The sequence below is a fragment of the Leptonotus elevatus genome, chromosome 5 (genome assembly GCF_054856555.1).
Source record: "Leptonotus elevatus isolate MCC_2025b chromosome 5, RoL_Lele_1.0, whole genome shotgun sequence".
NCBI classification, from domain to species: domain Eukaryota; kingdom Metazoa; phylum Chordata; class Actinopteri; order Syngnathiformes; family Syngnathidae; genus Leptonotus; species Leptonotus elevatus.
The window spans coordinates 6,275,040-6,302,818 of record NC_141243.1 but is presented as its reverse complement, the minus strand read 5'-3'; the positions used below and the strand labels follow the sequence as shown (position 1 = coordinate 6,302,818).

Below are 27,779 nucleotides of genomic sequence, written 5' to 3'. Positions count from 1 at the left end.
CCCAGTGCCACTGGCATTCAGTATCTAACATTTGTACACAATTACCTTTGAGCGCTGTGGTTTTCTCTCCGTCCTCCTGGCCGGCCACCTGGGCCATGACGATCAACAATATGCACACAGCTGGTTTTGCAGCACAGAGCTGAGAGCTAAGCATCGAATCCGGTTCCAAAAATCACCGAGATGTCCCCTTTGAATGGTGAGATCAAAAATAATAATTATATAGACCTCTTGTTCAAATGCATGCGGCTCTATTATTACACAATTGTGACACTAACATTAATAATTCAGTGTCTTACAAGCAGAAAGGGAAAAACAGTTTATTGCAAGTATTTGTCAAATACTCGTGCTAGCTCCACTTTGCACACACGTTAATGTTGCAAACGTCGCCAAAAAAACTGCAATTGTGCGTTGTTATTGGTTTAAATACTCCCAAAAACCTGTTGAGAGTTGAGTGTACCCCGCCTCTATGTGGAGCAACTGCGAGCGAGGCGTGTTACGAGTAGGTCGTGTTTTTTTTTTGTTTCACATGCTTTGAAAAGCGAAACAAGACACGCTAGTTGGGACAGAAGGACACAAGCATGTTGTTCATGTTTAACTCACTCACTCACACGCCTTGAGGACATGCGACACGACACTCGCTGCTGCTTCCTGGACAACGTCTCCAAAACAGGAAGTACTCCAAGCAGATGCGCGTGCAGGCTGCAAGCTTCCGGGTTACCGAGGCAACAGAGTGGAAACCTTTTTTTCTTAAAGGTACAGCGACAATGCTGCTGCTGCTGCTACTGCTGTTTACATAGCGCTTTATTAGACGCGTTCAGAACAGAGTTGACAAGTAAAACTAAAAGTACAATAACTGATTAAAGCCCTGTATGTAAAAGTAAATAAAGTGATAAAAGTAAAGCAATAAAGTACAGACTCTGAATGTACTTGGGGGGGACAGGGGCGGGGGCTGACTTCACAGATAGATAACAATAAACACGTTATCAAGTTTGTTACTTATTGATCAATTTGAACAATCCATTTAAGCATTGTGTTTGTAAAGTTGTATTTGTATATAGTTATTAATTAATATGTCATACAGTAAGTGTGAAGCATGCATTTTTGTGAATACTGTACACAAATAAACAGAAATGGGTTGCAGCATCAATAATCTGTGGCTGTCTATGCTAATATGACACTAAGTCAGTTCTGAATGCTCTCTGAATCTGATTGAAATGTTTACGTGGCCCTAATAATCCCCAGATGAGTCCTGTATAATAGAATATTCAATGCAGCCTTTGTGAGGAACCATTCTTTGTAACGATTTGTTGTGATTCATATTGTCAGGTTCGCTGACAGGTGTCAGATGAACCCAGCACCTGTCTGCATTCCGCAATTGAAACCGTATGAAAACAGAATGGGTTTATTCCAGAACGGCTGATAAAGAAGCAGCAGAAAGGAGAAAGCAGTTATATTGAAAAAAACAATTTAGTAACTTGCATCACCAAGCTAAAACCTTTTTAGGTTATATATTATACATTTTCAAAGATTAATGGTGCTGTTGTTGCCGTTTAGCCTGTGTTCTGCAACAGAGACAGAACTGACTTGCCGAACATTTTATTGTATTTTGTGTCGTCTAAGTGGGTTGGTATTTGTAATGTTGTTTCATTTGCATTATGGAAGAGAATGAATGCTTTCTGGCAGGGCACTAACCCTTAAATTAATTTAATAATAATAATAATAATAGAATATGCTCATATGAACATTTTCTAAGCTGTAGTTTTAATATTATTCGGTTTTCAGCATTTATTTTGTACCAAAACTGTATGACTTGGCTGCTTGTTTCCCAGAATCGAGCCAAACAGAAAAACATCCATTGCACAAGGGCAACTTTTTTTTTTTTTTCAGTGGGCATCAGTACAGAGTAGCATCACATTCATCTGAAGCATTTCAAAAGATGAATGCGCTTATATAATGAGTGTGATGAGAAAACCATAGCATTCAAAGAAGACCTTGAAGCAAAGTAAGAAAATAGTGGTATTGGAAATTAATTGATGTAGCTAGGTTGCCAAAATGAATGCATACAATAACGGAACTCTTACAGGCTCTTATTAAGAGTGCACATATGCATAGGATATGTATCAGGGAAGGAGATAAAGCAACCAAGAATCTATCGCTGGCTTTAGCTTAAAAAGATGGCTACAATTGACAAATCATGCTTTATTTCTAATATTGATTCTTTCTCTCTATTGTCATTGCCACCCAAGTACATATTATAAATATGTTTTTTTTTAAATTACATTTAGTAATCATATTACATAGAAAATACTTTTTTTCTTGGGTTGCACAATACTGATAGACGTGACAGAGTGGGGTAGATTTCAGTACAGGCTGCAATCAAAACAAACATCATCTCTCTTCCCAACTGTAATTTTATGTTGCCGTTTTTTTTCTTCTTCAGAAAGCAAGAAAAAGTATGCTGACACCAACATTTTTACACACACTGCCTAAAAAAAATAAAAAGCTCCCATGATCACACAGTCCCATCTTGTCCCGGGCAAACAAATGCGTCTTCTCCGTTTCCCAGAACTGATGTCTGGAGATGTGCTCCAAAAAAGATGAAATGTGACTGATGCTGATTTGAGAAGAAGAGCGACAATCTGAATGACACTCCTTCTTGCTGTCACACAACGCACACACATACTGTAGACACCTGCATTATACAGTACACACAACACGCAGACACACACTCTAATACCTTGAGAGCCGCGAGTGCGTATTACAACTAAACATTTACAACATGATAAAAATTCCAACTGCTCGGACTGTTATTGGGCAGCAGTTTTATCGGATGGTTGCGGCCCCCCTTGGGTCCGCTCAGCCGTCGTTTCATCTGCTTCACGAGGCTCCTGCAGTCCCACGCCGCAGTGGCAAACAAAATAGGCTCGTCGGAGTTCCTCTACCATCATTTTCTCCTCGTCTTCCAATTCTGCATCGTCCTGCATCTCCCACCTGGAAACATGAAGACAGTGAGAAGGGTTATAACCAGGACTTGAAAAGCAGTCATTTTCTGAACTCCGGGTTTGGAAAGAAGGTGATCACTAATGACCTAAAAACTTTCCTATAGAGAGGATTTGGCAAGATGTGTATTTAATAGTATTATATTTACACTGTTCTTGGATATGATTATTATAAAACAAAAAATAAATAACAACTGTACTTCAATAACGATTCAATGGATTTTGCACAAAAAAATTTACTTAGGCAGTGACGTTTTTGACGTACCACGAGATTGAGATGCTTTCCGTCAAAGCGGCATATGGCTTTCCTGTTTATGACTACTATCAGCTGTTTGCACCTGACTGAAACTCTCTGAAATATTAATGAAGGCATCTCATGTAAGTCCAGACTTCACCAAGGAAAGCATTGTGTCAGAAAAACAACTTTTTGAAAGCTAACAAATGGAATATTCTCCAGTGACTAAAACAGTCGCCAGATCTCGGCCCAATAGAGAATATGTTTTTTGCAACAGGGCTCTGGTTGATCTCTTATACTCTGCTGCCACCTGCTGGTCGTTTTTTGTAATAACTACCTTTGCTTTAAGGCTGCATCAAAGCCTTCTGTATACTCTAGCATAAAAAAACCAAAAACAAAAACAGAACGTATAAACATTTAAAACGTAATTTTGTATCCTTTTTTGGGAGCAAATGAGTTAAGTGCCAGTACAGCTTCTCCAACACTTTTGCTCATTCAGACACGAGTGCAGAGCTTCAACAGAGAAACATCAAGGGTGGTCATGTTGTTGGTAATCCACTCTGAGTATTTCAATGGAGTCACTTGACTAGTGACTGCAGTCAATCAAATCCATATGGATGCCTTTGAGCTTCCGCATCGTACTCCACCCGTAGCAGAATTATGCCTGTCTGACTGCAAATGATTGCATTTTCATTGCAATCTCACCGTCTCCTTTTATCCCGCCCTGCCTGCCTCTCCGATTCCTCATTGCATCTTCAAACATGTTTCATATTGTTGTGTGTGAGAGGGAGGAAGGGGTGACCCATGCACGGCGACATCACGCACATGCAAAGCACTTTGCCGCCGTCACCGAGTGTATTTGGCCGTAACAGGCATACACTTTGGCTGCATCTTTGCCACTGCCACGGTTGTAATTGCCACCTGTAAGGGGGGAGGGTCTGTTTATGTAAATACAAGACACGTTTCTTTTTGTCTGACTGCGTTCTCCTCCTTGAACAAGTGGCTTTAATTCCTGTTCCGTTTTTGTTTCACAGCACACCACACTATCAAACGATTGGGTACGAGACAAAACTGAGAGAACGCTGAGGGGAAAATGCTTTATAGATTGGCGAAATGTAACTTAGAAATATCTATTCAGAAAGAAAACAGGGCAAATAAAAAAACACAAATCCTGCAGTGGGAAGGTAGCGGTGGTTTGCGGCAGCACATAAAGGAGTGAGTGAGAGCGGAAGGAAGACAAGAAGGTACGCTATAGCTTTTTCAATGTTTAATTTTCAAATAGGATTAAGCAGAATGACATTTAGCTGAAGGTTACAGGCTCAGCATTGTCTTAGCTGATATTGATATGCAGGAGGCGCCCTGCTTGTCACCGGGACAAACACTGTTGATGAATGAGAAGCCTTTCCCCAGGAGGGTGTTAAGTGCAAATTTGAAATGAGCGAGAGGCAAAAGGTGGGGAGCGAGGAAAAAGAAACGGCACCCACAGATAGAGACCGAATTACCATGATAGTTGCCATGTACGCTGTCACTTGATAATGTTGCCCAAAGTGTAAATTGTTCCCTTAAGTATTGGCTTGTGTATTCAAAATAAGAGAAAAATAACAATAAAAGCATAAAAGGTGCATTGATGAGCGTATGAAATCTCAACAACTACAACACGGTGGAGGCTGTTAGAAATGCATAAATAGACCAAAGTAGACACGAACTTCATCCTCATTTGGCAAAGTTTCCCCTGGAATTTACATCTTAATAAGGGGAGTCTCACTTTCTAATTCTTATGGGCTCTCCTCATTTTTCATGCATTAATACTGGAGCTGCTGACTCGGCGATTCCTCTGAATACAGAATAGGACACACATATTAAGACTCGTATATTTACAGGATTGATGTCAAGGGAGATTGTCTTTGAGTGTGAGGAATTGGCTGCCACACATGTCCTACAGTGTGAGCGTCAATTTGATCACACCACACTGATGTTAATTAGGTCCTAACAAAGTGGTGACGGAAGTGTGGTCAAAATAAAATGACGGACTGACGATTACAGTTTGTTTCGGCTTCAAAAAAATGACCGACTGACGCCGGTCGTCCAGTAACCGGAAGGTTGGCCGTTCGATCCCCACTCTCACCAAGTCATGTGTCGTTGTGTCCTTGGGCAAGACACTTCACACACATTGCCTCCAGTGTCACTCACATTGGTGTCTGAAAGGTGCAAATTTTTGGTGGCGGTCAGAGGGGCCGTAGGCGCGCACTGGCAGCCACGCTTAGTAGCTTACCGCAACCAGAGTGTGAATGTGTGATGAAGCCATAGTAGCCACTTGTTGATATACTGTAATTGTGTGCCAAGTTGTTTTTCATCAAAAAGACGAGAGAAAATTTCATGTGAAATAGTTTTAGATCCGAAATGTTCGACATAATTGGCTGACAAAAATAAATACACAGGTAAAATGATTGTCCTGATTAAAACTAGACTAAAACGTTGACAGTTTTTGTTGACTAAAACCAGACAAATACAATTATGTTTTCCTGGACTAAAATAAAGACAAAAATGCTAGATTTATAGTCGACTAAGAATTGACTAAATAAAAACGGGATGAGGTTGACTATGATAAAAACTAAGCGGGATTGAAACTGCACTAAAACTGAGACAAAAAACAAACAAAAGGTAGGTAAACAGGATGCTATTCGAGCTGACAAAAGCCTAAAAACTAAAGCAAGTAGAAGCAACACCAAAAAAAAAAGAACAAACAAAAAAGTATGTTGGTGAAATATCAGCGAGCATGAAGACAAAGTGCTTGAACGATCATGAGAGGCAGCAGCCAGCGGTTCCCCCTGCAGCTGTCACAAGGCTTGAGGGGGGCTTCTCCATTTCTACAAGTGTGTGTTGGATATGTTTGCGCTGAGCTGGATGCCCTGCACGACTGCCACTGGGACGGCTGTTTGTTTAAAAGGCTCGCCTGTCAAACAGAGAGCGCTGGCGGCAGCCAGACACGGGGCTAAATGACTCTGACAGCAGCCCTAATCAGAGGCTTCGCACATTGCCACAGGGCCTGGAGGATCCATCATAACCCAAGCCTAAATATTTAAAGTGCTAAACTTTCCAAAGGTCACAGGCTTTTCCATGCGTGCCAGGGCGACATGTGTCACAGTGGTAAGACGAGGGGAAAGCAAGCAAGAGAAAGAATATGATTACATGTCCTTTCCTCACAATGTTAACCCTTGTAAGAACCCCTTAGGTTACTTTTAGCAAATGGACATTTTGGCTGGTGGTCACAACGTTAAACATCTCATTGAGGGCTACAGTTTGGGATGAGCGTGACAGATTAATTTGACAAGTATGTCTATTTAAAAACTAGAATGACACTCAAAAGAGGACAAACCAAGGCCGGACAATTACGCCAATTAGTGGTAACGTTCTCGTTTCTAGTCCAGTCTTTCTCTTCTTATTCTGTAACAAAATTACTTCTTCTGAAATTTGGTGTGGATCAATATTATGAACGAATGAACCCACATTTTTTTGTGTGTGTTTAGAATAAAATAATAATAATAATAAATAAAATAATATAAAATAGCTTAATGCTTTCATAAACTTGGGCTGAAAAAGTATTGAGTGCACCTGAGTCCCACTGAGCATCCAGTATTTTACTAATAGTAGTTAAAGTATCACTGATTGTCACACCCACATAAGTGGGGCTAAATTCGTTCTCCGAGGGAGTGGTGAGCAGCAGCAGGGGCCACGCTGGGGAATCATTTGGTGATCTAACCCCCCAATTCCAATCCTTAATGCTGACTATCAATGGGTCCCATTTTTATAGTCTTTGGTATGACCCAGCCAGGGATTGAACCCACAACCTCCCAGTGTCAGGGCGGACACTCTACTACTAGGCCACTGAGTTGGGTTCCAGTCTGGTCAAGCAAAGCTTAATCCACCATTAATGAATTTCAACAACGACAACCCAACCGGAGCGTGGCAAATACGAGCAGCTAATTTTAGTTGAAAGTTCAGAGAGGAGGCGTTACAATGGCTTGTGCAGTGTGCCTGCGTGTGTGCATCTTCTTCAGACTGAGCGTGACCGTGTTAAGTCCATACTATCTCATTTCACGCTCTTGCACTTGGCCTTTGGTGTAACACTTCCACAGGCAACATTGGAGTGTAGTCACAGCCCGCTGTGCACTTTTGCACCCAGGTGTCCAAAAGTGGAGCGCATGGGAATAAATCATTGCAGGGGACGACGGGTTTGAGTTGACAGAAGTGAGGCAAAAAGCCAGCCACGAGGTCCCAGAGGTTCGGACCTTGTTAATCATTTACTTGTTTATACTTATTATATAGACAAATGCGTGGTGTGAAAAACACAGAATAAAATTTGTTTTAGCCTGCGATCATGATTTTTTTTTTGACATTATGTACCACTACAGCATGCTATTAACTAGCTAGCTATGCCAACACCACAAAATGAATATTCCCTGATGCTACAATTTTACAAAACAGACATTATTTAAATTCCCAAGTGTGAAGTATTTTGTGTTACTCAGGCTTCCTTAATGTATGGAACACAAAGCATTCCAAGTATATAACTACCGGGAAGTACATGCTGTGTTTAGTAAACGGTTGGTTAACTTTACCTGAAATATCTGACACAACTGACACAACACCATTAGCTTACAAGCTAGTTACAAGATGGCTAACGTCTCCGCGTCGTGCCATGGAACGGAATATATTCCAGCCACCGTAGGGTTAAAAAAAATATATTTTTGTGGGTCAAAATGGAGTTAGTTATGTGAAGGCATAAAAAAAAAAGATGCTTGACAAAGTAGCAGTCATTTCTCAGTGACCACAGCCATAGTACTTGAGAGCAATGATTTTGAAGCCTGATTTTATACACTTGGCATTTTTTTATTTTTCAATCATTCAAGTTTGGCAGGGTTGTTAATAACACTCTTCTCTGTAGTGTCACATTTAAAATACATTTATTTTCACTTTACACAGCCATTAATTGCTCATTTGGCATTAGTCCTATAATTCATGCTAGAGTAACATTGATATGTGATGAATAAATCTTTGCTACCTTACAGGAAAAGCATTCAATGAAAATGCTCCTGATTTTCTCAGAAGGACAAAAAGGCATAAAATAAGACAAAAAATAAATTTGCTTTTGTCTGGAAATGGATTCTGTACATTGGACCTCACTTCACTTGGGGGTAAAAGGCAAGTTCACAATACAGGGCAAAGGAACACCTCTTTGACTCAATTTTTATTGAAAAGCAACATCTAATTCAATTTAGATATGTGCCTGTGCCAGGCTGCGAGGCGGAGGCAGATTGTAAGTGACAGCCATTGGACAGCTGGCTGGATTTGAATATTGACAAGACAGAGACTTGACAGAAGGGATTATGCTCTACCTTCTGACTTAGTAGCCACTGCACTGATCCATTGTATTGTCAGATCAAGTCACTGTCAGGTCTACAGTATATCCATGCACTCATGCCACTCAGTATTAGAGCCCACCTGGGATCCTTCCCAATGCAAACTGATGGCCTCTCAAAAGCTACAAGACATAGACCCAATCAACATGGACAACAGTCTGAGGCATCACCAGCAAAACTATTTCCAAGTAGTCAGTAGGGTTAAAAAAAAAATATATATATATATATATATTTGCAGGGTTTGAATAAAGTAAGTCAGGTGTTTACGTTTCTATTCTCAAGGATCGGATCTTTTACAGACATGTTGTACTTACTTGTCAAAGATAATTTAGAACATCAAACTAGATCAGATGATTTAAGTCGATGTGACGTACGGAGATCAAAAAGTTCAGGTTTGTGAAAATCTAGACGAATCGGATTTGGACAGGAGCATGTCTATTGTTTCCAGCGGACACACATGACTAATGGAGAGCACACTGCACAAAATGTGAATAGATATTTAAAAAATAAAATAAAATAAAAAAAGCTTTCCTGTTATAATGACCTTTTCCCCACATCAGTCATTTTGACATAGGAACGGTAGGGCAGATACATTAGCGATGACATTAATAAGGAAACCTCATTCCATTTGGCTTTTAGAGAGGCATGTTCCATCAACTCCAAATGTTTGTTGCATATTTAACTATTTCTGAAGAGTTTCAGACCTTTTACCATTACATTTGTATTTTTAAATATTATCATTACTGTCATAAATGTCTCAGGAGTGGTAAAACTGCGATTGACAACATTGTTTGTCTGTTGCATGTGCATATTCTGGTTGCATTCTAATAATGAGACATATGAGTACATGGCCATTATAGTCTCCCTAAAACAACAAACCTAATGCACTTGTGTTATGCATGCATCAATTATGCTTTATTCATTCTACAACATACCTCCAACCTGATACCATGAACGTATTTGTGTATCCGATGGTGATGTGGAGGATTGTTAAGGAGCTAGAAGCTTCAACACAGCAAGCTAACGATTATGAATAATGTAACAAATTCCTAATTCTTGGGAAATTAGTGCATATTTGAATTGCTGTGCATTTGTGGCGGGTCAAAATTTCTCATGCAAGATTCCAGTCTATTATTTCGTGTCATGTGTATTATGAGCACACAATTCAAAGCCCTCCGTCTGCATGCTTGCAGCTCCTTGTCTCTTCTCTTCAGTCATCCAGAGGGAAGTTTGTGTAAATTTGCAGGGGCTTAATTACTGAATAATTTAGACCATGCTGCAAATTAATGTAGACATTTCCATATTAATGTGTTTGCCGACCCATTCCACATGTGTTTGTGCTGTGGACGGGAGGGTGGCAATTATCGCAGCACATCATAGCAGTTGTGCCGGTATTTCAGACATCATTAGGTTGCGTGTCCACCCCTGTGTGTCTGTGAGCGCTCGTCGATTGGACACACTTTGATATGCTCCTCAAATGCGCTTGCTATGGCTCTGTGGGTAAGCTCTATCAAACATAGCTCTGGGAGACAAAAATGGGGGAGTGCGCTTGTTGTCTGTGACAAGGTAGGGCCTAAATTGGAGGCACTGCTGTTTCAAGACGGAATATAACATGCACACAGATGCACACATACTGTCCTCTGTGACTGCTCCACATGGGCAGTTTGTATTTGCCCCACAAGGTTGACAGCGCTCTACTCCTCAGCTCCAGTCTCTGGACTCTGTGACTCTTGATAGGAGTTCAACTGAGCAGCCCGCCGCCTTTCAAAGAAATGGCACCCAAGAGGAGAGTGGTTGCGCCTGTGAAACCATCCGCGATATGAAAATTGTCTCAACATTGCCTTTCCTGAAGGAAGCCAAACACTTTGGCACCTTTCACCCGACTGAAAGATTGTTCATCCAAATCCAAAGAAATCAGAGCTGGAGAACAATCCACAGACATAACAAACATTTTGGGTGAAATCTTGAAATTGTCATGAGCAAACGTGAGTGGATGAGGGATGGTGGACCCAAATGCAGGGAAACAGGAACCAAGTGTAATGTGTGGTACTTTTATTAACCAGAGTGAGAAAGGTGAGCAGACGATCATGACTGGACGTGGCGTGACTGGTCGCCATGATTGGGCGGGGCAATACTGGACTGGTCGCCATGACTGGACGGGACGGGGCGTCAGTACACTGGTCGCCATGACTGGACAGGGCGCGAGTAGACTGGAACGAGCGTGACGTGACAGGACCTCATTTGCCTTGACTTGACTTGCTGTGGCGAGGATGACTTGGCTAGCTGTGACAATGATGACTTGGCTGTGACTGAGACTTGACGCACAAACTTCCACACATAACAATAGCAATGCACCAACACCGACTGGACAAACACAATAGACTAAATACACCAACACTAATGAGACACACCTGGGTGGAGTGGAGTACCTGGAGAAAGCCCACACAAGCACGGACAGAGTACAGCCCGCCCCCCCCAGAAATCATGTGCAAAAATAGAGTGAGAACAGTTGAAACTTTCTGAAATTGAAACTTTTGTGGTTGTTGCCTTTCCCTGCACTCAACACGTGCCTTCAATCCTCCAGTCCAACAATCTTGTGCTTACACAAGATCTGCAGGTCCCCAAACTATTTTGGAGACAGTTAATTAGAGCTCCCTTTAACATCGTATCTCCACCCCCCCCCCCCCCCCCCCTACCCTCTGTGTCGCGCGTGTCTGCATTTGGGTCTACTCCTTTAAACTTTGTCACCAAATGCATAAAATATCAGCCATGAATTAATGAACAAAGATGATACAGATAAACAGTCAGTAACTTTGAGATTGTGCCCTCTGTGCGCACTATATAAGCACAAACAGTGAGAACAAGCACTCGAACAATCTCCCCACTGAACCGGGTACAGAGGGGAGAAAAAATGTTCATTGTGATTTCACCCCAGTGTTCTACCAGGAAATAGCATATTACTTATTCAGCACCTTGCCTTTGTTTTTTGTGCATATATAAACTGTCAAATCTACTGAGGAGCGTTGAGGGTTGAGAAACTGCGACTTGCTCTCAGACAAAGGCCTCGCTCTCCAACATTGATCCGGCAAAACTTCTGTTCAAAGCTCACCACATATTTCCATAGCCACTATGAATACATTGCATATTGCACAATGTTGAACTTTATGCGTGTGGTTGAGTGCAGAGGTGTCAAAATGTATTGATTAATCAACAACTAATTCATTATCAAATTAATCTACAAGTTGCAACTATTTAAATAATCGAGTAACTGTTTATTATAGCAATTGCTTAACTTAAAATGGTCTAAATCCTGTGATTTCAGCCTCACAACAGTAATGATGTAATTCATGAAAGCAGATTGATTTTTTTAATCAAAGCAAGACATCTCTTTTTAATTTAGAAAACTGACTGAACCAGTAACTAAATAAGTTTAAAAAATATATCTTACCAGGTAATGAGCATTTATACAATACTATACCTTTGCCTTACGTCACTGTTGGCCACTGACACCGTCCTATGCTAGCACGAAGGGAGTTTGCAAACTTGACTTAGCTAGCTGCTCCGACAGATACGACACCGATGGATTTAAAACTTTACCAACAGCGAAAAAAACACCCAGGGTTCTGCTGTTGACCATCCTGGAGGTTCAAGTAAGTTACTTGAAACTAAAAAGGAAAATGCGGCCACGTTAGCGTGTCAGCCGCATATGTACACGAGCTGTGAATGTGACTGCCAAATGTGCACACGTATGATTGGCTTGTGACCGGTCCCGTGTTTACTTGCCCAAAGTCAGTTGAAACGAGCTTCAGATCCCCGTGATTCGAATGAGGACAAGCAGTAAGCATTATAAAAAATTAATGTCTGGAGGTTGTATTTGAGCCACACAGGCGCGGGCAATTCCTTGCTCTGCTACAAACAACGCCGTTCTCCTGAGTATGTTGGTTGAAAATAGCTCTAAGTAGTCAAATTTTGAAGTGAAACGAGGGTCAATAATTGGGTGAAGCTTGTATTGTATATGTGGCTGTATTTAGTCTCCTTTCATAATGACATTATTAGCAGTGGGCTCCTGTGGTTTGCATGGGCCTGCACTGTACTGATTAGTCCACTCAGACATTGATCTCACCTTGTTTGTGCGTGTGTGTGTGTGTGTGTGGTCTTGTTTTTGTTACATAGTGGGGCCAACATTTCGGGATTTCACAGAGTTGTGGGGCTCACCCGTCCATAGTTTAGACCTCATTTTGAGGGTCAAGACTTGCTTTTAGAGTTTAGGTTTGAATTGGGTTATGGTTGAGGTTAGGGTAAGGAATAGGGTTAGGCAATCATTTTTGATGGTTGGGGTAAGGAGAAGGGGCTAGGAAATGCATTATGTCAATGCGATGGCCCCACTAAGATTGTAAAACAAACGTGTGTATGTGTGTGTGGGTGCGCGTAGCGGTGCTACTGTGTATCAGATCAGGGCCTCATTCTCCTAATATTTCAAACGGTTAATTTTCCGCCATGCTAATGGCAGTTGTAGAGGGTTAAGGAGATAAATAAAACCTCGCTGTCACCTTATTTAATATCAAATGCCACTTAATTATAGCTCTACGTGTTTTCAAACACTTTGCATAATTTATTGTTCTGCTCCTTCCTAATCTCCAGATCCTATCACATGCTCTACTTTAGCCGCTCTTTGCTTATAACAACAAAGTCATAATGCTGCCTCTCTCGCACTCTTCCTTTCTCTTTCTTGCTGCCAACAGCAGTGTGACAGAGATAAGCAAGGCGGTGAAAAGACATTTTAAGTTGTGCTTCACCTTGTAAGGATTTGATGCTGTGTTGTCAGCTCAGGAAAACATGCGCGCAACAAACCTCAGGCAATGCTGCATGCACGCATTGTGTAGCTCTTTGAGCAACGTGACATCGCCATTGATGAGCACGCAGCAAGAAAAGGAAGCATAAAGTAGGTCCATAAGGTGTGCTCTATGCAAAGTACACTGCGTATCAAGAGCTTTTTATCCTGGATTTGAATTTGTTCTGCACACTGAGCGTCGCACTAAAGTGTCAGAGGGAACTTGGCACATTAGTGACATTAATGTAGCAGCAAGGCGTAGGTCATAAAGAAGGCGGGATGAGGCTGACTGCTTTACATGCCGGGGCTGCAATCAGCAACATTAAATGTCAAAGCACATCAGTCGTCTTCTTTCGATAGTTACGCATTGTCAAAAGGTTGAGCATTTAAATGATATTAGCAGTAAAGCGGGGTATACACATGCAGATAACTTAGCCCAATTTAAAGTCAGCAGACTTCTGATTGTTGGATGTCTTTGAAAGATTTGGAGAGGGTGTGTGAAGAGATTACTGCACCTGCTTAAGAAAAATACTGGAGGTGTCAGTCGATTAATTTTTTTTAAATCATAATTAATCGCATGACTTCAGTAATTAACTTATGATTAATCACAAATGAATCACACATTTTATATCTCAATTTATATCTACACATATATATATATATATATATATATATATATATATATATATATATATATATATATATATATAAAAAATTTAACATTAACTAACTTGCAAACTTCTGCACATTTTTAAAATGGTAAAATATAACTTTTGACATGGACGTTTCTGCTGCGTCACGACTGGAATTCCCTAAGTAGAGGCTTTCCAAATAAGGTCGTTAATCAAATATTTAAAAAATTGGTGCCGTTAAAGGCTTGTTAAGTTAACGCGATATTAATGCAATCATTTTGACACCCTTAAAATATACAAATCCTTAGGTGTGTGTTTATATTTGATCAAACCATGGACATCACGACTGTGAATAGGAAACAATACTATGCTAGTGCTTTTTGCAGGACACAAAATAGAGGAGCAACTGATTGTGTTGAGTGTAAATCCTATATACTGTAGTTACCAACTAAGCTAAATTAGTTTAAGCCTTGAACTGCCCCACCCCAAACCCTGTTGATGAAGACTGACTAGCAATTACATTTATTGGAATGTTCCGGTTGTAAATTTCTAAAATCTGGTCACCCTAAATTAGTTACCAAATATGCTAACAATTAACCTATGTTCACCTATAACTACAATTTATGACTCTTCTTCTATGTATTTTCTATCAATTTGGATGCCTTGGGGCTCCATGCTGCCTCTCACAGGTCAATCTTGGTACTAAAACATTTTGTCTGGTGTTGGGCATGTCAATTGTCTGGGTTCCCTCACTTAAACAATTTATTTATTTATTTATTTAATAATAATGAAGCTGTATAATTCCAAAATCCCCCCCCCCCCCCTCAAAACAACCCCCATTGCCGTTAATTTTATTTAATAACAAAAAAAAACGTGCTACACTGGTGTATCTATAGATCTTTCTTTAAAATTACTATATTTTTTATTTATTTAGTTTTTTGACTGTTTTGCATCTTAAGAACAATAGCCTAGTTCAATCACACCGGACTTTCAATCCACTACAGTGTGCAGCGTAGAACACACAAAGGCGCAGCAATTCAGCTCTTGTCTCATTGTCATGAATTCATCATTCCTATCTCTTTACATTCAGACAGCATCATGCACCACGCAGCTGCAGCTCCCGAGAGGGCTGATAACGTAATTGTCTGCCATTACACCGTATCAGACGACAGATCGGATGTAATTTCATATAATCTGTTGATTCGGACTCATTAACATTTATATCAACCAGGAACAAGTAATGAGCTAGTTTTGCTGGGCAAACTGTTGCAGTTTTGAGAAATGTGTGTGGATTTATCAGGAACGTATGGCTGTCCCAAATATACACATTAAATTCCAATATAAGAGCAAAATGAATGCCTTTACAAAGATAATGATGCTGATAAGTGAGTTTGTATGACAGCATTCAAGGGGAACGCACTCAAATGTCCACATATTGTGCAATTAAATGTGGAGCAACATCACATATTGTGTGGATTAGGATGAATTAGGTTGTTGCCTGCATAGCTACAAAGATGCGTGTGTGGTTCTCTGTGACACCAACACTGACACGGTTGCTACCTGAGGAAGTAATGGATGGGAGGAACATGCAGTTGTGCATCTTCTCTGTGGGCCCTCCATCCTGCGCCAGTCGATTGGACCAGACAGGCCTGGGCTTAGTAGATCACATAGATCTCAAGGTTAAGATACGTGTCAATAGGAAGACGGTGCTTTTGAATATTCACTCCAGTGTTTGGTGGCTGGCTGCATATTAATTGACACACACAAAAATCATTCTTTGAACTCATTAAAGACTTGATGGATTAAAGTTGAAACAGCCAGTGAAGTTTGCATGTACTTGTTGACTGGTGTTGAGGGATTGGCTGAATTTTCCCTAGTGGGTGACCATGACCTGGCCTTTAGATCACTTTAGAGCCCAAAAAATCCCCAAAAGTCTGGCGACATCAATCACACTATCAAAAAAAAAAAAGTCAGCTCAATCCTATTTTGGTCATGATTGGACTTCACAAGCTCCTCTTGACCATGACGACTTGTTCAAATAGGATTTGTTTTTGCAATAAGATTGCTTGACAAATTACAGCCAGCTTCATGTTCATAATAAAGTGGGGCCTGTGACTGTAATATCACACTGTATAGCCCATAATTACTAGAAAGCAGATTGCTTGGCCTCAGAAAATCATCAATCATACACAGTACCGCAATTCAAAACATATTCCCTGTTGAGAAACATCACAATATTGCGATCGAGTGTTTGAAATGTCAGGGCAAAAGGAAACCCAGGCGTTGCACAGTTACATAATGATTATTGCAAAACTTTCTCGCCGTCACTCAGTGTGGCTGTAATATGCAATGGATGGCCATGGGGGTTCATTAGTGAGAACAGGCTGCTGTTGAAAAGCTCCAGTTTCACCTCTGATCCCAGCTAATGTGATTTGGACCTGAGACTGGTAGTGGAGAGATTAGATGCTGGCTCACCTCAGGGTGGGAACCAGAGAAGCAGACATACATCACTGTTGCTTGCTTTTAAACTCATCGTCCTCCAACATCTCATTTGCTCCAAAGCGTCTACAAAAAGTGCCGGATGTACTGTAGAACACACTCGCCAGCTAATTACTGCTGACAGAATCGTTACGTTTGCATGGATGTCTGTTAGCAGGATTTGATTTTGCTTCTTTTAAACAGCGATCCTTACAAACAGTCATTACTAAAAATGCCTTTGTATTTTACACATGATTGTGCAGTGTGTCTAAATTCTTACATTGACACTACATATTACAGTGGATTTAAAAAGTTGCAACACCCCCGTTCGAATGACAGGTTTTTGTGATATAAAAGATAAATCATTTGAAAACTTTCTCTATTATTACTGTGACCTGTAACTTGTACAGTTCAATATTTTTTCTCTAAAATCATTTTAAGAGGGGCAGTTATAATATACAACTAAAATAATGTTGTTGCACAAGCGTGTATTAGGATTTAAATGGTGGCAGGTGTGTGCTGACTTCCATTTAAAGCAACACGAAGGAACTTTCAGTTTATGTTGATTATGGAGGCGGCATATGGACAAAAGCGGAAATATTATGCCTGAAGGAAGACCACATTTCCCATGAGCACAAGCGCATAGTGTCATTTTTTAGCTCACACCAGCGAGTAAAAGTAAAAGTCGGGCCAATGTTGATCCTTGACTGTCCTTTTATCCGGGTAGCTTCTCTTTTTCTTTTTTTGTCTTTTCCGTCTGTAACAAATGGGTAAAGGGGGAAGTGACGTATGCCATAAAGCAGTCAGCACATTTGTAGTTTTTTGTGTGTTCCTACCACCCTTCTCAAAGTTGCTTAGTGCCAGTAAAAATGATACAGATCCCATCAGGCCATTGCAAAGGTACCATACAACTAGTTTTAAGTTGATGTTTCATCAGATGAGTTATGAAAATATTTTATGTTTTAAGGTTGAATAGTTCCTTAGTGCTTCTTTAACATGAGTTTGAAATGTGATTGGTAATTTTGAACACAGCCACATCCCAGTTATAAAAGGGTGTGCACACTTGTGCAACCACATTATCTCAGTTACATTCATGTCCCCACAGTACCTCCAACAAGGTTAAGAACCACCACTGATCTATTGTGAACTATTCCAGTTTCTTTTTTTTTATAGCAATTACCTTATTAGCTCTGAGTCACTTTTTCATTTAAGGGATCCACACTTTTAAAAAGCAATTGTTTTAGAAAGACTGGAGTGACCAAGATCGTCCACTGACAACTGTGTTAGCATTCTCCTTTGGCCCTTACCACCAGTCACAATGACAGAGCCCTGTTTCTTTCATTTCCTTTTCATTAATCCTGCGCTCTCTCTGTCCATTTGTAGCGTCCATACTAACAGACCCTCCACTTCCATCAACACCTCCTCCATTATGTCCCTGCCTCCGTCCCTTCCTTCACTGCTCTCTCCCTACTCTCATTAGGTCATAGTTGTGGTGATTTGTCAGTGTGGCTGTGTTGATTAATAGGTAGATGGAGCCCCTATATTAGGAGGCTGTCAGCGGGGGCTCCGCAGAGCCAGGGCCGACCCACTGAGCTCCCTCACCACCCAGGTGGCCCCATTGGGGCTAAATGAGCTGTGAAGGGTCTATGCCCGCCTGCCCCACACTAAGACGTTAGGCACAAACACGCACACACATAGACAAAAAAAAAAAAGGCACAAGCACATGCGGGCATACTCACACATTTCTACTCTGACATGCACTCAACAACAGCCAGCCTCTCGCTGCCACGCATCCCTGCGTTCCCACATGATTTGTCACACTCCATCAATGGACAATAAGTTACTGCCACTCTAGCCTGTCAATGGGTCTTGTCTTCAGCAGACCCCCTCCATGGTATCTCCCAACCCGGGAGCAGAGGGAGGATGTGGGTGGGGTTGCTTAACAGAGAGAAAGTGTTGATGTGTTGAAATGGGAGGTATAGAAAAGGGTGTGAAGAACAATGTTGGATGCATACATAAAACATTTTTTTTCAATGACTATGTTTACACGCAGTCAATATTTGGGTGGAGGTAAAAATTCCAGTTTATAAAACATTTGTTTATATGCATAAGCGGACCAAGTTATTCCCATATACATATCCCAATCTAAACCATGACACAGGGACAACGTTGTTACGCAAATAGACCTAATTTCCACTTTTTACTTAATACTGTCAATAAAACACATTTTATTCTTGTCACTCACCACACTAATAAAGTAGTCGTTGTGCTCCTTGCTCCAAAAGACATACAGACAGAAAATAAATATGAAAACACCGTGTTGAAATCAATTCCTTCAAGTTAGGCTCAGTTAGCATGTGACAACGTAAAATGGCCGCCGCACATAGGAAAGACCCAGATTCTTTGGAAATAGAGCATGTGTAAAACACAAACCAATTATCCTGTCAAATGAGGTATTGTGATCGACCAAATATTCAAGTTAGAAAAGGGGCAACCCAGGGTTCTTATTCGGGTTTTTAAAAATTCGAATAAGAACATATTCAATTGGCTAAGAATGTGAACTGTGACTTGATGCTACCCTGACTGATATTCCGATTTAGATTAGTCACCCCCCTTATGTTAATCCCCATGCATTAAGTATTGCGGTGCCCTTAAGCAAGGCAGCTAAGTCTCTCAATTGGCATCGGAAAACTGCCCACGGCTCAGTAAAGATGTCGATATAGGCATCCACTATTGTGTGGCGCTTATTCTCATTTTCGTTGTTGGTGAGCTGGACACTGGACTGGTTGCCAGCCAAACACAGGATATATATATATATATATTTTTTTTTTTTGAACCCAACAACAACCATTCACACTGGTCTGTATGATAAGGGACTTCTGCTTATTTTTGGAATATGGGAGTTGAGGTTAAGACTCTGAATCCCAGAAAGTTCAAATTGTTCTGTTGTTTAATCCCTACCATTTAATACCTTACCTCTCTCTGAAAGAAGATATAAAGTCCATCATTGTCTCTATTAATTTGAATAACAAAAAATGCAATGTACTGTTAAGAAAAAAATATTCATGTCCTGGAATTACATACGCTTTGATTTCACGGCTTATTTATTTATTTTGTTGGTTGTTAAGCCAAAATCAGTGAAGGTCAGAAAAGTCTGAACATTGCCATCTACCACTGTAGGCTATATAGCAGCTATTGGGCTGCCATTACTGGTGGCTGGCTGGCCCTCATTATCACAACTTGCTTCATCACACACACAATATTATCAGTGTATCTTTAGACAGCTGGGACAGACCCTCCAGCAAAATGACAGACTAGCCGGTATGAAGTGAATCCTTGGAAAGGCTCGGCAATGAATAGGTCAACACATATCGTCCTACGCTATTAGATGATCTGTGATTTACGCTTGATTGGACATCTGGAGGATAAAAAAAAAAAAAAAAGTGTTATGGTTCACCAGAAAATGCTGTTTAATTGTACCGACGGCAATGCATAATCATTACATTTGAAATGATTATAGTCATCATGAAGTCGTTATTTCTAAGAAGGTTGAACTCATGAATAGGCGGCTGGATGCACGGCTTGAATAGACAGCTGTTACTGAAGATGTAAGTAACAGGCGGCCCTCTCTCGTTTGCAATATGGACGGCCGTGAAATTAAGACTAAACGTATGGCAATTACAATGACAATGAGCTTTGTTCGACATGTCAAGTATCAATCCAACACTTGCCAGGCAGCTTTCATATCATAGCTAATAGGCAGTTGGCGGGCCGGGCCGTCGCCAGCCACTGAACCGAGCTATTCATAAGCTGGCCCCAGTCATTGTGCTCAGCGGTTGACGTAACGGTAACACACACATCAGCTACATGTGTCCCCATGCAAATGAGTGCATTAGAGCGGACCCCGAAGAGTGGAGCGTGGCCAATAAATCCAGCCAGGGTGAGAAATGTAGCCTTTACCATGCGTGTCCAACCCCATCTATTTAACCTAATTACACACACCACACCAGGTAATAAAAGTGTGCATGCCATCAATTTTGACATCTCATCCAGGGCACTGTAAGGGATGCCTATTAGGACGCATAAATCCTCAGGGTAAGGATTTTTGCCGGGCGTAAAGCGTGTAAAAAGGCATCTCAATAGGCATCTCTGTCTCTGCTCTCAAAGTGTAAGACATAAAGTAAAGCAAACCTCACTCCCACACATTTTTGAAACTCCTTCTTAACTACTTCTGTGTATGTCTTATGGCACTAGAAAGCCACAAAAGAGCACAGTTCCATTCATCTATTTTCTATTGCTTATTCCGTTCAGGGTCGTGGGGAAGCTGGAGTCTATCCGAGCTGACTTTGGGCGAGAAGTACGATATACAGTAACGCTGTATAGTAAATATGTTGCCATTCATTGTCAAAGGTCTTGAAAGACTCCAAACTATTCTATGCATCACTGCATGACCTGATAAGAGTATCGACCAGACACGGGTGATGACTTGATTCAAGTGGCCAATTTTAGGATTTACGACTTGGCCAAAACGTACGACTTGACTTTGACTTAGATGACATTTGGAAGGATATATTTTCTCTCTATATCTAAAGCTCACCAATAATCAGAACATAAACTACAGGAAGGTAAATACAGTAAGGTTTCCCAGACTGGCCAAGTGATCACATCAAGTGGTCGATGTCAGCAAAACTTTGGTACTTTTGTAGAGGTTGTTATTAGCGGTTCACTCTTCAAATAAGTAGATGTTCTCTAGATTTCTCTAGAAATCTTGGCCTAGAATTTCTTCATTTACTAATTGTGGCTAATGCATTTGAATTGAATCCTCCGCAATTCCATGTTCAGCTATGTTCTGGTTGGTTCCACTTAAAAAGCAACTTTAGTACTACTATTGCTATTGCTACCAGGATTGGGGAATCCAGGTCAGGAAAGAAAAACTCACTTTGGCTTTAGCCACAGGTGCTTCCACTCAACAGGGGGAGACAGTTGGGTAAAAACACCAACGGCTGAAGTCAAACTGTGGCACGGATTTAACTTTGCGGACCTGGATTCCCTAACCCTGCTTACTACTTGAGTATTTTTGAAACCTCCTGATTGTTTATCAAGGTCAAATTATTGAACTGGCAAAAACAAGACAAATGAAGGTGTATCGTTCTAAAGTGTCCCGTAGACATCAGTTACCACTTGGTGGAAAAGTGGTTTAAGAGTGTCAACTGTTCACTCTAAAGCCATTTCTGAGCTGCATGAGGCGCTGCTCAAAGAGATGAACCCACTCATGGGAGTTCAACTACCCCTATTTTCTTTCCCATCCTGATTTTGTCGAATTGTTTTTCCTAACCGGGTGTTTCATGACACTTGATGACAGGCCTGTCTTTCATGCCGGAGGTTAAGGCTGCAGGTAATTTCACTTTCAAACCACCAAGTTTTACCCACGGGTGTTTGGAGATGAATAGATGTCGTCACAGAAGCTTCGCTCACACACTAACTCACCTTTGTCTGTTGCATACCTGAGCTACAGCTGACCCCCCCATTCCCACCCGATACGTGGCTCCAGTGTTGAGGGGATGGAGTGGCAAAGTCAAGCCATGCACAAATGGGGAAATGAGGGAAGAGAAAGACAAGTAAGTAGGATCACTAAGAGGTGATGAATCCCATTGTGGGACGACATCGCTGTGAACCATTTCAACTTTTCACCCTTCGGTCTAATTAGTCAAATTGAGGATCAATCACGTTAAGAGTGGCAGCAGTATCTCATTGTACTTGATGGAGTGTAAGGCTTACACAGGCTATTAGGGGAGAAATTATGGTCATGTAAAAGGAGCATGAATAAAAATTGAAACATTATTTAGGAGCTCACTACAACTACTCTTGAGTGACAAGGTTCAACAATGTAATCATATGACATTGTGGCTAATGATATTTACTTAGGAAAACAGGAAGACTTTACATTTAGGTCCATATAAAATTCATTACAGGTACATTTAATGTTCCACTATCATAAATATCAGTAAAATATGCCCTAAATAGCAAAGCCCAAACCTGCCAATTTCTCTATTTCATATTTTTTATTACCCACCTTTTCAATTTTCCGCTTGCTGTGAAAAAGAAAAAAGACCTCCGCACCACTTCAGGATGTCATCCATGGAATTTGGGGAAAACCTAATCCATCAATGTCTGCAAAAAGGAGTCTTTTCTATCAATAAAGATGACTCCATTACCACAATGAACCTAAATGGAATAGGTAGCTCAGATTAGAGTCAGCTAAATTGAATGTTTGCCGACTCAGCTCACACAAGTTATACACACTGTGCTATTTCTTTTCTAAGTGAAGGCTTTGTCAAAATCTAAACTAACAATTCCGTTCACTGGGAAGAAAGAGGTATGTTTCCCAAACACGTCGTGTGTCTGTGCAATACTCAACACAAATTTGAAGATTTGTAAAGAGAGGTGCATTATTCATGAACGTACGCTGCTTTGTGAACATTATCTCGTCTTCATTGTCACATTTTAAGTTCATTGTGCGCTCCAAAGCTCCAAGCTTTAACATTCCTCCAATGCAACTGTCAACTGCGTATTATATAAACACGACCCTCTTAATATACCTTTTTTTTATTATTTTTTATTTATTTTATTTAAAAGAGCTCAGTATTGTTCATTCGGAAATGTCATCATCATTGCTCCCGGATACAAGCGGCCAAAATGAAAAATAAAAAATAAAATATATATATACTTTTTTTTTCTTCTAAACCTTTCTTTATATTTTATCCAACCATTCTCTGAACTGCTTATCCTTAGTAGAGCCACAGCCCATCCCAACTGTCAGTGGGCGACAGGCGGGGTATACCCCGAAATGGTCACCAGTCAATCACAGTCTTTATATTTTTATATTTAGCAAATCAATGTGGTGACCGGTAGTTACATTATTGCGTTAGTGTTATCTTGGTTGACAGTTCAACAGCACCAAACATAGCAATGCACTCACTATTATCCAACCTTTTGGAAGCTGGCTGTGCCGTTTACCTGGCGCCGGTATCGCATTGTAACATCTATATATATATATATATATATATATATATATATATATATATATATATATATTTGGATTACTTAGTCATCATCATTGGTAATCACTGAAGTATACTATATTATAAACATAAGGTTTCATATCAAAGGGTGTAATTGTGCAAGTGTGGTACAAATGGCTTAGCAACAATACTATGTCCCTTTCCTCAGTACCAGCCAGACACAAGGCCCTTACAACTCCCACAAATTAGACTCATGCTTTAATCCAGCATAAAAACGGTTTACAATTAAACTCTGGGGCTATACCAGTCCTTGCTTTTACACCATCCACTCCACCTTGTTTTATGTGAGTAAGCAACCACAATAGCTCGAGTAATGACTACAAACTGCCGTTCCCTTCAACAAAAATCACAGTTTTGTGGGCCGTGCGCAGGTAACTTAAATAACTGCACAACTTGAACAAACTACTAGTATTAATCATTTGTCTTTTCTGACAGTAGCCTTGCTTGCTGTGACCCAGGTACACACATCGAAGTTTGTCTAAAAATGTCAACATGAGCTTCTTCCATCATTGATTCTGAGCTGCCGTGGCTTAAAATCGACATTTTCCTCATAAAACTATTTAGGTTTCCCCTAATTACCCTTAACAGCTGTAACTGGTCTCAGGACATTTGCAGCTAATCAAACCTCACCTGACACATTTTCCTTTGACATATCTCTTCACATATGGACACTTTCTTTTATTCCACCCCCCTCCCCCCTGTGCGCACGTGTGTACATACATGCATGTTTGCAGGCTAAGAGCAGGCTGCAGACAGTGGCCACTGGGAAATTAAAGAGCACTTTGTCATGCATCCTTAAATGTGTGACACCGTGTCTCAGGAGACGCTGCTTGATTGGTCTAGAAAGCATCCAAGAGTGACTGGTGAGTGATGGCCTCGAGGGTTTATATTGCGTGCATGTGTGTGTGTGTTTGCGAGCGTGTGTGTGTGTGTGTGTGTTGACTGGTCTTGGAAACACAGGACAGCACTGTGACTTGTCTGGATGGCACCCTGTCAGAGGCAGCTGGCAGCGTCTTGTGACTTTGCCACAGGGGAGTCATATGCCACTCTGGTGTCCGTTTTCAAGATTCACATCATTTGAATCCATATGTCTATTTCCGAGACGACACTGTATCCACACCAGTCGTTCTCGACATAATTATTTGTTTTACCATGGACATCATAATGAAGTGCAGTGTTTCTTAACTAGTAGGTCGCTGTGCCATTTTCAGTGGGTCGTGTCTTTGTCACGGCAACCAAAATATCTGTATTCACTGTTGACTTTTTAGCACTCATCTGGGCACATCTAACAAGCTTGTAAAGTTTATTAAATTGCTGATATTAATTGATTAGTCTAGTTTAACCTTGAATGGCAGACAAGCAAATATCAATCAATCAATTAAGTCCCAACATCACATCCAACAATATTGACCTCTAGTCTGACCGGACATGAATGGACAACAATTTTCATAGACACACTATGACAAAGTCTTCCTAGATCCAGCGAGTGCACATTTCCTTCCGTTTTCTTTGCACTGGTTAGGTGTCAAAGTGCTTGTCTCCAAATAGTTATTTTGTGTTCAATATTTTTATTGGCATGTAGGCAAAAAGAAAACAGCGTCATTCCACAACACAACATCTAGAGAGAGAGAGAGAGAGAGAGAGAGAGAGAGAGAGAGAGAGAGAAGAGGGGTAACTGGATCATTCCATGAGTAGATATCAGATGGAATTTTAAAGTGTCAGGAAGTGTCCATTTCTTATGGACTTTAGTTAAGTTGCTATTTCCCCCAAGAAAAAAAACAAAAAACAAAACATTACATCCTCCATCCAAAGAGAATTAGAATGTGGTCTAGTGGACCTCCATTAGAGAAGAAGGTGACATCGTATTATCAAAGATGCAAAAGCTTAAACTTTCTGTTGCGTGCGTGTAAACTCCACATGCTCCACTGGAATTCCAAAAATAGCAACAAATGTGGAGATATTCGTTGAAACATTGAGCAGTCTACACATAGTATAAAAATAATTTCCCCAAAGTTCCAAATAGTGATTATAACATTGCAATCGCTGCAAATGCCAGCTGTGCCATTTTACAGAGTAGCAAAGCTGAAGACCATGAATATGAGTGGCTAGTGAAATCAAAACTACAGGAAATTACACAAAAAAGGTGTGGTCGGTCCATCCATCCATCCATCATCTACCGCTTGTCCGGGATCGGATCGCAGGGGCATCAGCTTTAAGCCCAGGCTTCCCTCTCCCCAGCCACTTCAACCAGCTCCTCCGACGGGATCCCAAGGCGTTCCCAGGCCAGCCGAGAGACATAGTCTCTCTAGCGTGGACATGCCCGGAACAGCTCTCCAGGGAGGCGTCCAGGAAGCATCCGAACCAGATGCCCGAGCCACCTCAACTGGTTCCTCTCAACGCGGAGGAGTAGCGGTTCGACACTTCTCACCCTATCTCTAAGGGAGAGCCCGGACACCCTGCGGAGTAAAGTCATTTTGGCCGCTTGCATCCGGGATCTTGTTCTTTTGGTCACAACCCACAGCTCGTGACCATAGGTGAGGGTAGGAACGTAGATCGACGTAGATTGCCTTTCGACTCAGCTCCTTCTTCACCACAACCGACCGATATAGAGTCTGCGTCACTGCAGACGCTGCACCGATCCACCTGTCAATCTCCCACTCGAACCTACCCTCACTCGTGAACAAGACGGTGTGGTGTATCTTGTAAATATTGTTTGATGCTTCAATGTTTGCTCACAGACACCAAAATTCGAATTGTATGGAACAATATATATATATTAAAAAAAAAACTTATTAGGAGTCTTCATTATTATTATTACAAATATGTAAAGTTGTGTATATTAAACTTAATACAATCACAATTTATAGTGTCTTTAAAAGGAGAGAGAAAAAAAAAGAAGACATAGCCGCATGGTCTTCTATATAAATGATGCGGGATGCAACAGAGATGAGCTAAAATCCAAACTCAACAGGGGGGCCAGCATAATTGCCGAGCATGTCCCTCATATTTACTATTTTTAATGGGCTGCTGGCATCGAGCGCACAATAGGCTGACATGTTTATTTTCAGCTTGTTTGGTCGCACTTTCATCGGGGTACAAGGACTGGCATGGAGTGGGATAGAATGTTTGAGTTGTCTCGCTGCTTTCTGGGCCTGATAGATGTTGGCGCCACTTACCACCTGAGGGGCGTAGGGTGGGAATCGAGGGGTGGTGGGGCTACACGGTGGGAGAAATAGTGGATTTACGCTAGCACTGCGTTTTTGTCCAATTAATAGATTGCCAGCCAGTTGAGCATTTTGCATGACAAAGGAGGCTAACATTAAACTGCCATTTGTAATGAAAATGCACTTTGCAAATTAAAAAGTGTAGAAACTCAATTTTTCCTACCTCTGTAGGAAATAAACAGTCCTTAACCAATTAGAGCACATTGTAATAATTCCATGATTTATTGCAGGTTGTTTAACTTTCAAAACTCGGCTACCCTATATTAAGGTCACAATCCATCATGTCTTGCTTGGATTGCTGTGGAGTAATGGCTGTTGTATTAGCTGCTTTTGATGATAGTATGAAAGAAGTATTAGCACTTGTCAACAAAACTGCTTACAACATAACATTAGTATGCATGAGCTGCTCCGCCTATTCATTATCTTGGCAGGTCCACACACGTGTTTACCGCCTTATAAACCATTTTGCCAGGCCGAGAGCACACTCACAATGTTTGGCTTTGTGATGGAGTGGTGACATACGAGCCACGGGGCACGCTGCTCAGGTTGCAATGCAAACAGGCATTGGAAAGGCATAGGCATGAGACACAAATAAGGATGAGGTTCGAGGGTCAAAGGGCGGTAGTCAGAAAAACTGTTGTTTCTAGTGTATAACTGAAATTACAGTGTGATGTGCTTCATTATTATTTCCAATTTATTTTCCAATGGAAGTGTTATAAATCCCACTGACAATAAAAAAAAAATCTATTTGTTCAACTAGATCAACATTACTTTCTAGGTATCTTATTACTGGTCACACCATTTTTTTTTTTTTACTTATTCACTCCCAGCATTTTTCACTGAAGCAACCCCCTTCGCCCCCGGCTATTTTACTGGAT

The 27,779-nt window shown here is 40.9% G+C and overlaps 2 protein-coding genes across 5 annotated transcripts in view; both read right to left on the bottom strand.

The window, feature by feature from the left end:
* Positions 1-693, bottom strand: part of arb2a (ARB2 cotranscriptional regulator A) — a 150,928-nt gene extending 150,235 nt beyond the window's left edge. The window contains exons 1-2 of one of the 3 annotated variants that reach the window (XM_086076600.1): positions 605-693; positions 46-187 (exon numbers count right to left, since the gene is read on the bottom strand). In XM_086076600.1, the coding sequence (XP_085932726.1) occupies positions 46-154 (109 nt within the window). In that variant the 5' untranslated portion in view covers positions 155-187; positions 605-693. Of the gene's footprint in view, positions 1-45; positions 188-600 lie in introns of all 3 variants that reach the window. The other 2 variants (XM_086076599.1, XM_086076601.1) reach the window with 2 other exon arrangements.
* Positions 694-770: 77 nt separating this feature from the next.
* Positions 771-27,779, bottom strand: part of kiaa0825 (KIAA0825 ortholog) — a 124,936-nt gene continuing 97,927 nt past the window's right edge. For both annotated transcript variants that reach the window (XM_086076597.1, XM_086076598.1), the window contains one exon: positions 771-2,991. In XM_086076597.1, coding sequence (XP_085932723.1) covers positions 2,808-2,991 — 184 coding nt within the window. In that variant the 3' untranslated portion in view covers positions 771-2,807. The remainder of the gene's footprint in view (positions 2,992-27,779) is intronic.